This window comes from Numenius arquata, chromosome 7 (genome assembly GCF_964106895.1).
Source record: "Numenius arquata chromosome 7, bNumArq3.hap1.1, whole genome shotgun sequence".
Classification (NCBI taxonomy): domain Eukaryota; kingdom Metazoa; phylum Chordata; class Aves; order Charadriiformes; family Scolopacidae; genus Numenius; species Numenius arquata.
Window position 1 is genome coordinate 9,631,133 of NC_133582.1, and position 13,005 is coordinate 9,644,137.

Below are 13,005 nucleotides of genomic sequence, written 5' to 3' on the forward strand. Positions count from 1 at the left end.
GGTTGCAGAGATGGATGATGGGGCACGGGCTAACAATTTTTCAGCCCTTCTTGTTCTTTTTTTTTTTTTTTTTTGTTCTTTTTTTTTTTTTCCTTCCTCTCCGAGTTGTCTTTCTGAAGAGCAGCCAGAGTTAACGAGTTGTTCTTTGACGAAGTTCAGTCAGCCTGCAACCTGCCCTAGCGCTTACCGCTTCAAAGCTTGAATGGAAGTTTTTTGATCCCTGCTGTAGGCAATAGGTTGTCCAACAAACTCTTCTGCTCTCTCATCTCGTGTAAGAGCAGGTTGCCTGCGGATCCGTGGCTTTCAGATATTCCCCTACAGAAACTAGGAATTCATATCTTGCCGCATCTGCGAGTGAAGCAAATCTGCATCACAGCTGTGGCTCTGTGCCCAGCTGGGCGGTTACGGGCAGAAACTCTTGTTTACATCTCAGTTTCTGCACTTTTGCCGATAAACAACATTTTCATTTGCTTCCAACTAAGGATTTTAGGATTTAACTTTCAAACTGCCCCATGAGACTAGAAATTAGACTTAGCATAAGAAGGGAATGTATTAGATGTTGAGCTGCTGACCTTCTAATGGATACTTATTAGCGTGAGATTTGTAAAGAATAGATCGTACAAGATAAGAAGTTAAAACCATGTTCTGGTCGTAGTATAGTTTTGTTTTACTGAATTGTTGGATACCTAACAGTTGTTACTGGAAGAATTCATTCAGACTGGCCTCACCGGCTGATGTACAGTGCTTCAGATGGAGTAACAGGGCAGTATCAAGGTGGTGGCTGTACTTCTCCACCAACACCCTCATTTATAATCAGCAGGTACTTTCCAGTATTGCTCCTGGGTTTAAATACCGCCGAGTGACAAATGAAAATGATCCTGGGATCTTGCTTTCTTAAATGGACATTTGTCCGTGTCCCCAAACGGGCTGTGAACTGGCAGCCTACCCGTGACAGTCCCTGCCTTACAGGGGAGAGAAGTGGAATGAGCGCTTTGGCAGAGCTGCGTGCGCTGCCCTGTCTCAGCCGTTGGCAGCGTGCCTGGCTTTAACCAGCAAAACCAGCCCTTTTATCTTCAGATTCAGCAAATTTGAGGTTGCTCTGTCCTTTGGAAGGAAAAAAAAAAAAAAAACCAATAAAACAATCCTCTTTTTCCATAGATCTTAATTTTCTTTAAGTCATTCATTTATTTGGCCTTTCCAACTTGGGTTGACAAATGGCTCTGTGGCAGGAGCGGCATTTCTGTGCGGGGCACCTACTTGCGTTGGCTGCACGTTCTGCTGCCGGGAAGCAGGAGCCAGGGTCGCTGCTGCTACCGAGTGCCTGAGCTGGGGTAAGATGTGGGTGACGAGGACAGCAACAGATCACCATAAATACAGTCTGAAAATGAGCTGAGAACTCCCTTCTCTTGGGATTAATAGTACATCTGTATGGTGTGTGCCAGCAAATTTGTTTGAGCTTCCTTCTGTGAGCCCTGAAATATTTTGTCCGCTTTGGCCTGCAGGTGCTGGATGTTAGCAAGGAAGGGAAGGAAGAAGTATTCTACGGGCCTACGCTCCCCTTTGCTTCCAACGGAATAGCAGCATGTTTTCTTCCAGCTCCTTATTTCACGTGCCCCAACCTTCAGACTCTGCAAGTGCCTCACCACAGGATCGGCACAATGTGAGACAAGGAACCCCCACTTCCTAAAATCAGAAGCGGAGGCGGGGGGGGGGAAAATCAAACGCTGTGTATAGAAGGGTTTCTCTGGATCAGTGAGAAGATCAATCCACATGAGCTGCTGCTGCTTTACCTTCACACATTTGTCTTAAAGTCGGATCACAACCTATTGTGCGGGAAGGAAGCTACAGAAACCGTCTGCGGTTTCTCTCGGCTGCCTCAGATGTAGAAGCACCTCCATGAGAGCGTCTGGCGTTTCTGCTGGTGACTCCTCGCTGCCTGTCTCTACTTCATCTCCTTACGCAACTTTGTAAGGCGTCGTGAATGCTCTCGGCTCCTCCTGGGCTGCTCTTCTTTGGAGTCTGCACGTTCAGTTGTTCACCACCGGCACTTGCCAAGCTGATAGAAAGCTGTGTTTATGTTGACAAAGATGATATAATACTATGGTAATTATGCAACTTACTCAATACCTTTGGCAAAAAGAATAACAAATGTGTTGACTTCCAATTCCAAACTCCATCGTTTACAGGTTCTCATTTAATAATACTTCATTTGAAATTTAAATACTGCAAAGCAGATTAAAACAGAAGTAAAAAACAAACAAACCCTATAGTATATGAGGAACAGATAAAAATTGTCTCGGCTGAAAGACAAAGACACCGAAGCCTCATGGTTAAACCCAAGTCTGAACCGAATGTGTTTGTCTGAGAATCTAAAGATCATTTGGGATGTCATTTACCAAGGTCTACTATCAAATAAATGTTACCTTCTGTCATATGATCAATTCCTCCTGACAGCTGCAGTCCTTTAATGGTGGAGAACAGCCTCTTTACTGTATAATTAAAATGTGCCATTTACTTAATATTTTTAATATCCAGTTTGCAAGGGGTCACCACATTTACAATTACCAACGAACAGTCTCATTTTGTCCAACATATGGTCCCACAAATCACTGGTCTCCAGAGGCTAAACAGGTGTAGAACAATGTCAATATTTATTTATTTATTCTTTCGGTTTCTATAGCGTGTCTCCATTCCATACTCCAGGCATATGCCAGTTCACAATAAATACTCTAACCTGTTAGATTTTGGCTTTGCTTGGCTACTGCAGCCCCTGTCTCTTATTTCCGTCTTTTATTTACATATCTAACAACAACTTCAATGTTTGTAAATATTAACCAAGCATGGAATTAAATCTTTCTCTATTTCTGATTTACGGGTACTCTGCGCTTCTCTGCTTTACCTGCCGATCTGTTCCCTGCCCCTGTGCTATCGGAGCAGACCTGTGCAATTCCCCCTGACGCTCCTGCGAATTCCAGGGGCGGAATATGCGGCAGCGATAGCCGGCGCTTGCTGGACAGGAACGGGTTTGGCTTCGTCCGGGGAGCAGCGTCCCCAAATCAACTGCATCTTCTCACTTCTAAGGGTGTGGGCAGTGATACAGAGAGGCTCACAGAGGTGTTTATCACTGTCTCCAGCCGGGCAGCGCACTCAAGGAACATCACCTCTCCTTTCCCAGTAATTTTCAGGTCAGAAAGTTTTGTGGGGTTTGTTGTTTTTTGGGGTTTTTTTGCTGAGCTTTCTCACTGTGCTTGCACAGAGCAGAGCTGCAGCTGCTCAGTAACTTGAGTGCTACCAATGTCTGTCTCCGCACACAGAGCAAGCCAACATCCAGGCAGTGCTTTTCTCTGACTGCGCAGAACCTCTATAGGCATCACAATATTTTTTTGGTTTGTTTTAATTTCTTCGATCTCCTGGAAATCAGTGTGCGAGGGCCAGCTCTCCTCGCAGGCCATTTACACTTTAAAACCCTGCCTGCTGCCCTGCGCAGGCTGGCGAGTGTTCCACGTTCTACTTAATGCCTGACTTGCAGGGACACAAACATTTCATGTCTCCTTTTCAAGAGGAGGGAGGCTCAGTGACGCGCGTAGAGATCCTTGGGGCTTTGAGCCTCGTCCCGGAGGTACCGCAGCAGGTGAGTGATCAGCTTCCGCGCGGGTGCAGCACTGCCATACGCTTCCTATTTTGCAGGTGGTGGGAGAATTAATTTCCCAGCCTTTGTAACGCCCGGAGCCCTTCCAGCCAATAGTGCAAAGTACCTTTGGGATGGATGGCTCAGCTCAGTTTTGAGGCTTTTATTCCCAGGCCTCGCGGCTCACCACAGCTGTAGCTACCGAACTCCTGCTACTCCTACTACAACTGCTCCTTCTGGAGAGGGAGGGATTAGGATGGCTCTGGCCGGCTATCGAGCGGCGGGGGCAAGCTCCGGGTTTCAGAAGCGGAGGTGGGGGGGCAGCTTCCTTATGCAAAACAGCATTTGCCCCTCGGTTCAAAGGCTGAAAGGCAGGAGTGCCTGGCAAGAAAGTTATTTATCGTGTTTGCTCTGCCCTTTCGAGGCTTCTGCTGTTGCGGCTGTTATCACCGATTGTCTGTACTGGTGAATAGCAGTTTTAAACAGCTGTGCAATTGCATTAAATTAGTTAAGGGTTCCGCAGCCACAGAGCCCGAGGACAACACATATGCTCCTCTTAGTGTCAGGATTCTGCTCTGGCTCTTAATCATCAGGCTCCACTGATTACAGAGAAGTCTTTCACGGCAACTTCTTAGCCCCTGTGTTTTTGTGCCACGCTTTCCTATCTGCGTCTTTTTTGCTCTTGTTGCAGGACCTACAGGACAGACTGGGGTGCTCTGCTGCGCCTGAAGTCAGAAAATGGCACAGAGCCCTCACCAGGTGAGCAAAATCCGGTTATTTATTGCCAGGTAAGAGAAGAGACTGGTGTGGATGTAAGAGAAGGCAGAGGGCAGGCTGGTGCCAGGGAGGAGCAGGGGTTGCCCAGGGAGCTGAGGCTTCTGCATCAGCACGTCCTTGCTCTGCCCCTCTTCCATTCGGCATCTGGAACTGCCCCAGTTGCAGGTTCCTGTGTGTGAGCTCCAGATCCACCTCTGCTGTTCTAAATTCTGTACCATTTGTGGCAAATGTAAATCTCTGAACCCAACCTTTGTCCCTGCCCAACCCACCAGGTTTGGTCCCTGCCTCTGAAATGCGGTTTGGCTCGGTTTTTCCACAGCGTCTCAAAGTTGTCACTGCAAGGCGACGGTGCGGGTTGCAACCAGTAAGAACTCACCAGTGCTTCAGGAAAGAGGGGTCCTTACACGTGAGTAACACAGCAGTGGTTACTAACTCTTGAGCTTGGAAGCCCTCAGTTCTGTGCCCTGAATTCCTTGGATTTACAGATGAAAGCTGCTTCTATCTGCAGCCAGGTTCTTGGGCCACAGGCTCTCGAGAGCTGTACTGAAGAGCCCTTGTACTTTTAGCCCTGTCCTGTGATCTCATTTTGGGCCATTCCCATAAAGATCAATATTTCATCCTCTATCGAGTCCTAACGTGTTATCAGCTCTTCTTAGCTATAAATAACCACACAGCAATCGGCTGCTTTGTGCTTTTTAGCGCAAAAAAGACACAATTTCCAGAAGCAGCAGCACCAACAGCATCTTCTGCCCCTTTGGTCTCCCGAGCGTTTCACACCCGAGCGCTGACCAAAGAAATACTTACGTTACGAGCCAGCGAGCAGCAATTCTGCTTCTGTGCACTAATGTTTCTGTAATCCTTGCATTTCTAGTCAGGGCTTATGATTTTCTTCTTAATTTAGCAGCTTTCGGGGAAAGTACCTGACTCTCGGGAGAATTCGAACTTCTGTAACTCTTTTTCCTCTAAGTTTTGCCTTCCCCGCTTACCCTCCCCCAAACCCGTCCAGACAGTTAGTACATCGGTTGCAGAATCATGGAGAAATAGATAATTGAATATTCACACATGCAGAAACAACACAGGCAGAATGTGGAACAATGCGGAAACAAGCACGAAAAGAGGCGGCATCTGTTTATTGAAAATTAAAATGTAGAATAAATTAAGAGGGCAAGGTTAAAACACTTCATCTGCAGGCAGAGTTTGCAGGGGAGGAAGACTTTGCAGGAAGTTTAGCACATGGGCTATAGAAAGGGCTTATGCAGTTTTATTTCTGCAAAACAGACTTCTTTTTTTTTTTTTTTTTTTGCCCCAAGGACACATTTTAAAGGGACAAAAAGCGTCCACATAAAGAATGGTTTCCCAACAGAGATGATTATATTTAGCTGTTTCACACCAACGCCAGAATTAAAATGCTTAAAATGTTAACTCTTACTGTGGGTAGATGAAGCTATTTTGCTCTGCTTCAAGTACTGAAGCTAAGAGTAAGTATTTTTAGCAATACCCTCAATTCCCGTAAGGGAATGCTGTGATGAGTTTTCCACGAGCTCATACAGGCCACGTTGGCCCTTTTTAAAATGATTAATGAATTTAACAAACTTACTTACATTTTTAATGCCTCTTTGGGTGACGTTCTACGGGGAGGAGAGCAGATCCAAGCTAGCGTTTGATGGATTGAAAAAACGCAGTGAATTTGGTTGTGACGTGGAATTGCTCCGCTGGCGTTTCCCAGGGCCTGCAAAGACATCGCATCTATGACCGCAGAACCCGAGCTTAACTCTTGTTGTTGTTGTTCTCTGCATACCTTCACGTTTGGTACGTTAAGTCTACGGAAGGTTTTCAGTTTCAAAGCCGCTCAAGTAGACAAAAGCCATATCCTAGTCATTCATCATAAACCAAGCTTAATTATGCTGGGACATATTGACACCGCATCAGATTTTTTTTTTTAATCTTCGACATAATTTTATAGGCGTTGCTAACAGATGGGCCGATTACACTGAATTTGAGTTTTAAGTAATAGTTAAAAATTATAAAATATGATTAAGTTGAAAATACCCATGCATACATAATTTTCAAAAAGCTACTGAAAGAAGGAAAACCAGGGCGCAGTAACACCTCTTTTCTGTTTCCTGAGGGAAATACATTGGGAAATACATTTAGGTGGACAGTCATCAAAATGACTCTCTAAGTAGCGTGTGCTGTTGGCAGCTCCTCTACTGTGCAATTACAACAGATACGCGGAACCTTATTCTTTCCATAGCTCTGCTGCTCTATTCCAGCAGAAAAGGCGTAAATTTTTCTATTTCAGAAGCTCTTTTATGGAAACAAGGGCCTTCCCCCCTCTATTTTTTTTGTCATTGAAAATGAAAGCAAGGAGTAATTTAAATTACCACGTTCCTGCTCTTTAATAACAATAACAAATGGGAAATTCTTATAAAATAGAGGCACAGCTTTGTGGGACTAATGGAAGTTGCATGTGAATTTTGAACAGAAGGTATGTTTGGGGTTTTTTTTTCAGTTATCATTTTAAGGTTACTAAAGGAAAGCTGAGCCAGGCTTCCCTCTCCCTGCCATTGTTCAGGATGCGCTGGGCAGCTGGTTTATGTCACAAGGATGGTAACGGGTCAGAGGCAATCGGTATCCTGAATTCTGGAATGGGGAAGTATAAAAACGGAATAGTTTCTATTCAGCTCTCAAGTCTATATATTGCAAAAAGAAAAGGGCAGAGTAGTCCTCGTATATCCTGGAAAAAAGTCCTCGGGCCAGAGAGATCAGCGTAGAAATGCTCCCAAGGCTCACCCTGCTGTACTTTAAACAGGTCTCTTGTCACCGTTACTGGCCTTTCTAAAGGAAAGATGTTGGGCTTGGACCATGGAACAGGCTTAGGGGAAGAAAAAGCTTCCCGAGATTTAATACTGTGTTCAAACTCCATTGACGTATGGTGATCCTGTACTTCTGGTAAGTAATTAATGTTCAAAATGGCTTAATAACACCAACTTTTTTCATATATAGAAGGGGAACAGGACTGAGCCGAGGTGCGTATGTTGAATGGGCAAGGGTTGAGTTCCTTTCCTCTGACAGAGATTGAGGTACCACTCACCAGTAGGTAGAAGTCTTATTTTCAGATCTCCTCTTCACCCGATTTACAGCAAGGCAGTTCCTATTGCTTATTAAGCGAAGTGAGGAGGCACTTTGCATCTATATGCAGATGAACCGCTCCTGTCAGGGGTAGGAACTGGTGTAAAAGCTTTTCAGCATCTCCTGCTCGTTAGCTTAAGCAGTTCTCCACGCACTGTGTAAGGAAACTAAACATTCGTACGGTCTTTAAACCAAACTGTTCATATGGAAAATAATACAGAAAGGTTTAATTTAAATAATGTTCAGTGTCCTAAGGAGCCTTTATACAGGCTAAGAAGACACGATACATAATTTCTTTTCGTTCATGGTGGGTTTCAGTCTTTACTTTTTTCTAAGTTGTACTTAAAATCAGCACTTTCTTCTTTCCTCCTGTCCGGTTTTGGTGTACCCTGGTAAGTCAGGCCAGACGAGCACTCTGCAAGCCTTCATCTCATTAATGCTATCAGAACTGTCAGTCACATCTGCAAATATCCATACCAAATAATTAGACCAATCCAGACTGCCCAGTTGGCAGCGGTTGATGAATACGATGCAAAACGCTTTATTTCTGTTCGCATTAACTTTTTGACAGAGAAGAATGATAATTTCCAAACTGTTTAAATTAGTTTCTCATGCACCAGGAGCTGCTGCACATTTACATAAAACCCTGTTGCTTTTTCAAAAACTTCCGACCACTGGATAGTATTAAATAGGTCTTTAACAACCTACTAAACACATCATCAAATGTTTTGTTATAATAAATATCTGCTCTATCCTTTAAAAGTCAAAGGGTTTTACTTTCAGGAAGCAATACTCCTCCAGTCAGAGATCTGTTCTGTAATCCACTGCGTGGCAGGACTCAAATTTTGAAGACATCTCTATTAATGTCTCCTGGAGCAGTTTTAATTTATTTATTTACTTATTTATTTAATTAAAAAAAAAAAAAAAAAGCAGCTTTTTAGAAGCGCAAGCCTCCCGAGATTAATAAAACTCCTCCCAGGTACAGAACCTACAATGCAAGTTCAACGAGTCACTTCCATAATGAAAAGAACCTCCATGTTCTGCACTATTAAGTAGCCTAAAGAGGCTTTTAGTCACTGCATTATCTGGAGTAACGACAGCCGATTTAGGCAAAAAGATTATCTAGTTCGACTTGACTTGATAAGATTACTGTAACCAAAGAGAAGCTGCTCTGAACAAGATTTTAGGGATTTTTTGTGGAGCTATTAGACACAAAAATAATCTTTCCTTCCCCTTAATATGCTAAAGTTAAAATTTGAATAACTGTAAAAGTAAGCAGCCTGCTCCCCAGTGTTGCCATCAAGGGCAAACGTCCCCACTCCTGAAGCCCAGTAAGTGCTTGCAGAAATACAGGTTATTGAGGGAAGTGAAAAATGCGAATACTACAGCCATTAATGAAAGCTTCCTGAGAACTGTAGGAAAAAAAATGTAGAAAAAGTTACCGAGGTAGACCTGTCCTGGAAAGACCCCAAAGACAAATATCTGAAAGATCCAACTTTCCAGGCAAACAGGAATAATTACTAAGCTATGATCAAATGGAATAAATTGCCCAAATGAGTATTTCCTTTAGAAGTCTGTCCTCTCTCCTTATTTTTTTCTCACACCATTTACACCCAGTCTAAGCTAAACGGATAATTAAGTGTCATGACTAATGAAAAGATCATGGGATCACTGGAAATTACGGGTTAATTTTAAGAACCACAGTATTGAAAAGGAAAAGAACGGGAAATCTGAACCTACCTTTTCTTGTATTACCCACAAAGACAACAGGAGAGATTTTTACACTGGAATCTGAAAGACTTTTTAATGTTTTAATAGAGGTGGGAGGTTAAGACAGCTCTATACGTTTTGTGCAACGTTACAGAGGGTTAACAGACAAACGGTAGCTCTATCGTACTGGGGAATGCACTGCATTCAATAAGATCGGTACTAGAGATCACGGTTTTTTCCTCATTCTACTAAAATAATAAATTAGAAATTACAAAATTTATGACTTTAAGAACATACTGAATACGATTTTCAAAAGTACAGCGTTAAGAGGGTCAGGTCTCGCTCAGTGTGAACCGAGTTGTGAAATTACTTTGACTCTTTGAAATCCTACCTCGTGTGTTGCAGTGCAGGCTCCGCTCATGTTTTAACGTAGTAAGTTTGCTGTATCTTTCAATCGCCATTCAACAGTATATTGAAAGTTACTCTTCAGATGCACGACAATATTCAAACACCACAGAAATTATTAAAATTAATACATAACTTGGGGAAAAAAAAACCCACAAAATTGAGAAACGTATTGCCGTTATAAAGATAAAGAACTTGGCTAGCGTGTCGTAGAGCGTAGCTTTAGGTGCCGGCAGTGTCGGAACATTCCAGAGGAAAGGATTAATCACCAGCACTCTGCTAACCTGTCTCATTGTCCAGTTTTTGTATCTCACTTTGTCCAGCCTCTGGGAGGTAAGATAAGAGTCTTTTATAGGCTTCTCTGTTGAAAAAAACAAAAGAACGTAACGTGTTACTTAAACAATCTCACACGTCCTAGGAGTAAAAGCGCAAAATTCCCAAACGCATTGTTTACATATTGGGATATTAAAGCACAGTAACTTCCTTTCTCCCCCCTCCCCATCGATTCAACTGCTTTCTTTGCTGTGAATTTTTTGCATGGCCAAGTTGAAAGAAGAATAAGGACTGCATTGTTTATGGCTGGGAGTGCAGTGAAGATGCTTCAGAAGCCTACTTAGTAAACTGCTGTCAAACAGAATTTTTTTTTTTTTTTTTTTTTTAATTTTAAAACAAGTTGTTTCCAAGGCTTAGATGAGATCGGCATTCAGACTTCATCATCTTTGTTATCTTGGTTCTGCGTAAGAAATCTCTCTGTGACTCGTGCTACAGCAGAGTGGCGTGAGCCACTGGCACTCGGGCGCAGAGCGGGAGTGACACAGACTGAGACCGTCCTCAACAAAGAGCAATGACCTTTTTAAAATAAACCTGGAATTCAGAAGGGAACTGTCACTCAAGAGGATTTTCCAGAAGGATGCATACGTGTTGACGAGACTTTTCACCTTAAGTTCATTCTAATACTCTCCAACCTAGACAATGTAATTATTGGTTAAAGTACTGCCTCTGACATTTAGGTCTATTCTAATTATCTATCTTTGTCAGGAAATATTAAATTGAGCAAACAAAACTGCAGTTTTCATACTAGTCCCTTGCAATAACAACGCTGGACATCACCACTGGAAGCATCTAATGCAACTTCTGAGCTTTGTTTCTGTTATACATATGGGTTTCCACTTTAATGACTATATTAATTGCACAAAACATGTTAATATAATGTTATTTAGTGGCCAGGAGTGAAAAGAGAAAATCAGTTACTAGTGTTCTTAAAATAAAATGTTCATGGATCACCTTAGACTGCTGGGTAACGGAGCACATTCTAAATACAAATTATGAATACAAAACATCAACAACAGGTTAAATAATATATACATTAAGTGATGAGGCTAAAAAAAATAGCTCTTCAGTAATTTCCAAGCATCTCTTTTGGGAAGTTTAAACAACAGCTTTTTTTTTTTTTTCATATTTTGTAGGTAAAGGGATGAGTTTTACCTTATTAACAGTATAAAAAAATTCATTAAAATTGGCTATGAAATACATTATCAAGAGATCAAAAGCAGGAAGTATGAAAATCCTGCATAAAATGGTACTTCAGCCTGACCTTGGGTGAATTCCCTTCAATAAAAGCAAATGTATTTGTTGGTAGCGGATAATAAAAAGTGAATAACGTAATTACAAAAGAGTTAAATATATTTTTCATTAAGTGGAAAATTAATACCCTTTAACTGCCCTTTACTGTTTCGTGAGTTAACATTTTTGCACAACTCTCTCTTTTGGGGGTTTTTTTATAGCCCAGGCCCTGCCGGGAGGCACCTCGAAACCGGGATCCTACCCTTCGAGTAGCCCCAGTCTTTGCATTAACGCGAACGCTGGCTGGTTCCCTGCCCAGACCACAGGAGGGTCTGGGACCAGCCTTCCAGTGAGCAGAACTAACGGGAGAGCCCTTTTGGCTTGGGTGCCACCCCGGGCAGAGCTTCCTGGAGTTTTCTAACAGGTTTTATAGAGGCGCTGAAAGTTCAGTGCTGCATCTGCACCCGGAGACACCTCCACCTGCGCGGAGCAGCTCGTCCCGTGGGCCATCTTCTCGGAATGCTGGATGGATTCCCAAGTCAAATATTTCTGTCCTAAGTTCTTGAGGGGCAAACGCAGGAAATACGAGTCTGCTGCGCCTGTCGGAGAGAGGAGGCCAACCTTTTCTGGACACCCACAACTCCCTCGTATGTTTATATGAGAGAACTCTTGAAATTAAGCTACGGGTATTTCTTTTCCGAGCACCTCAGATCATACCCGATTAGACCATAATTTTACATATGACCCATAAAGTCCCCTAAAACAGGGACTGAGAGGAAAATTCTTTGGGGCAGAAATTCTTCTTTATTCTGTTTTGCAACACACAGTGAAGCGAGCAGAGGTAACCAGGCTTAGCATAATTTCTACAGAGGTCTGTAGACCCTCGTGTCAAAACATCTCTGACAATATTTAGCAAATATAGATGGCTTAAAACCAGGAAAGGCCTGAGCGAGGGGAGATTTCTGGCTGAACGCACTTAAAATAACTCATTTTTGAGTATCGCTGCTGCTTCTTTCAAGAGAATAAACCTCCACTGCTCACTGTCAAAAACCAATATTAAATAAAAATCAAACCTCTGCGCAGCGTTTCTTCCAAGACCTTGTTTGTGCTCCGAATCCTTCAGGGCCTGTGTGATTGTGGGAATCAGGCCGGTCACTAAGGTCTGATCCAGGATGGCCACTGTCTGGAGCACGCTGAAAACCCGCTGATCATACACGGCGGTGTAGTCCTGGATAAACTGCCTGGGCAGGGGGGGGGACGACACAGGCTTTAAATGCAAGGTCAAAACGAGATGCAGAGAACATGCCAAGAACACCTGAAGAGTCTAATCAGAACAAGCAATCTGGCCACGTGGCAATTTTCATATTATTACACTGAAATGCTCTACGTGGAATACTTTCTTCAAAGGAAGCCGTGCTTTTGAAGGCTAGTGCTAAAAAATCTCACGCGTTTCTTTTCGAGCAAAGTGCCAGATTCTGCTGCTGTTTCTCCAGGGCTGACCTGTTCTAGAGCACTTTACTTTGCAACGTGTCTGAATGCAAAACTAAACCATGAGTGCATTATTAAATAAAAAAAATAATAATTAAAAAAAATATTCAGCAGAACAAGAGATCTAGATTCAAGCCTGCAGAAATAATGTTGGCATTTCTTATCAAGCTCCACTGGGTCAGGGAGGATCAGCTCCACAGGGCAGCACCACCCATTTGTCTCCCTGAGGGTTCGAGGTCTTTAAAGATCACAGATTCCATTCGAATCAGAAGTAACGCCCTGGGGATGACACATCCCATGGA

General features: G+C 43.0%; 2 protein-coding genes across 2 annotated transcripts in view; one reads left to right on the forward strand and one right to left on the reverse strand.

Annotated features, from left to right (window-relative positions):
* The window catches only part of KLHL32 (kelch like family member 32), a 122,831-nt gene extending 119,964 nt beyond the window's left edge, over window positions 1–2,867 (forward strand). Inside the window, exon 12 of the mRNA XM_074150388.1 lies at window positions 1,503–2,867. Within this exon, the coding sequence (XP_074006489.1) occupies window positions 1,503–1,664 (162 nt within the window). The 3' untranslated portion in view covers window positions 1,665–2,867. The remainder of the gene's footprint in view (window positions 1–1,502) is intronic.
* Window positions 2,868–9,931: 7,064 nt separating this feature from the next.
* The window catches only part of MMS22L (MMS22 like, DNA repair protein), a 92,776-nt gene continuing 89,702 nt past the window's right edge, over window positions 9,932–13,005 (reverse strand). Inside the window, 2 exon segments of the mRNA XM_074150714.1 lie at window positions 9,932–10,013; window positions 12,289–12,456. Coding sequence (XP_074006815.1) covers window positions 9,932–10,013; window positions 12,289–12,456 — 250 coding nt within the window.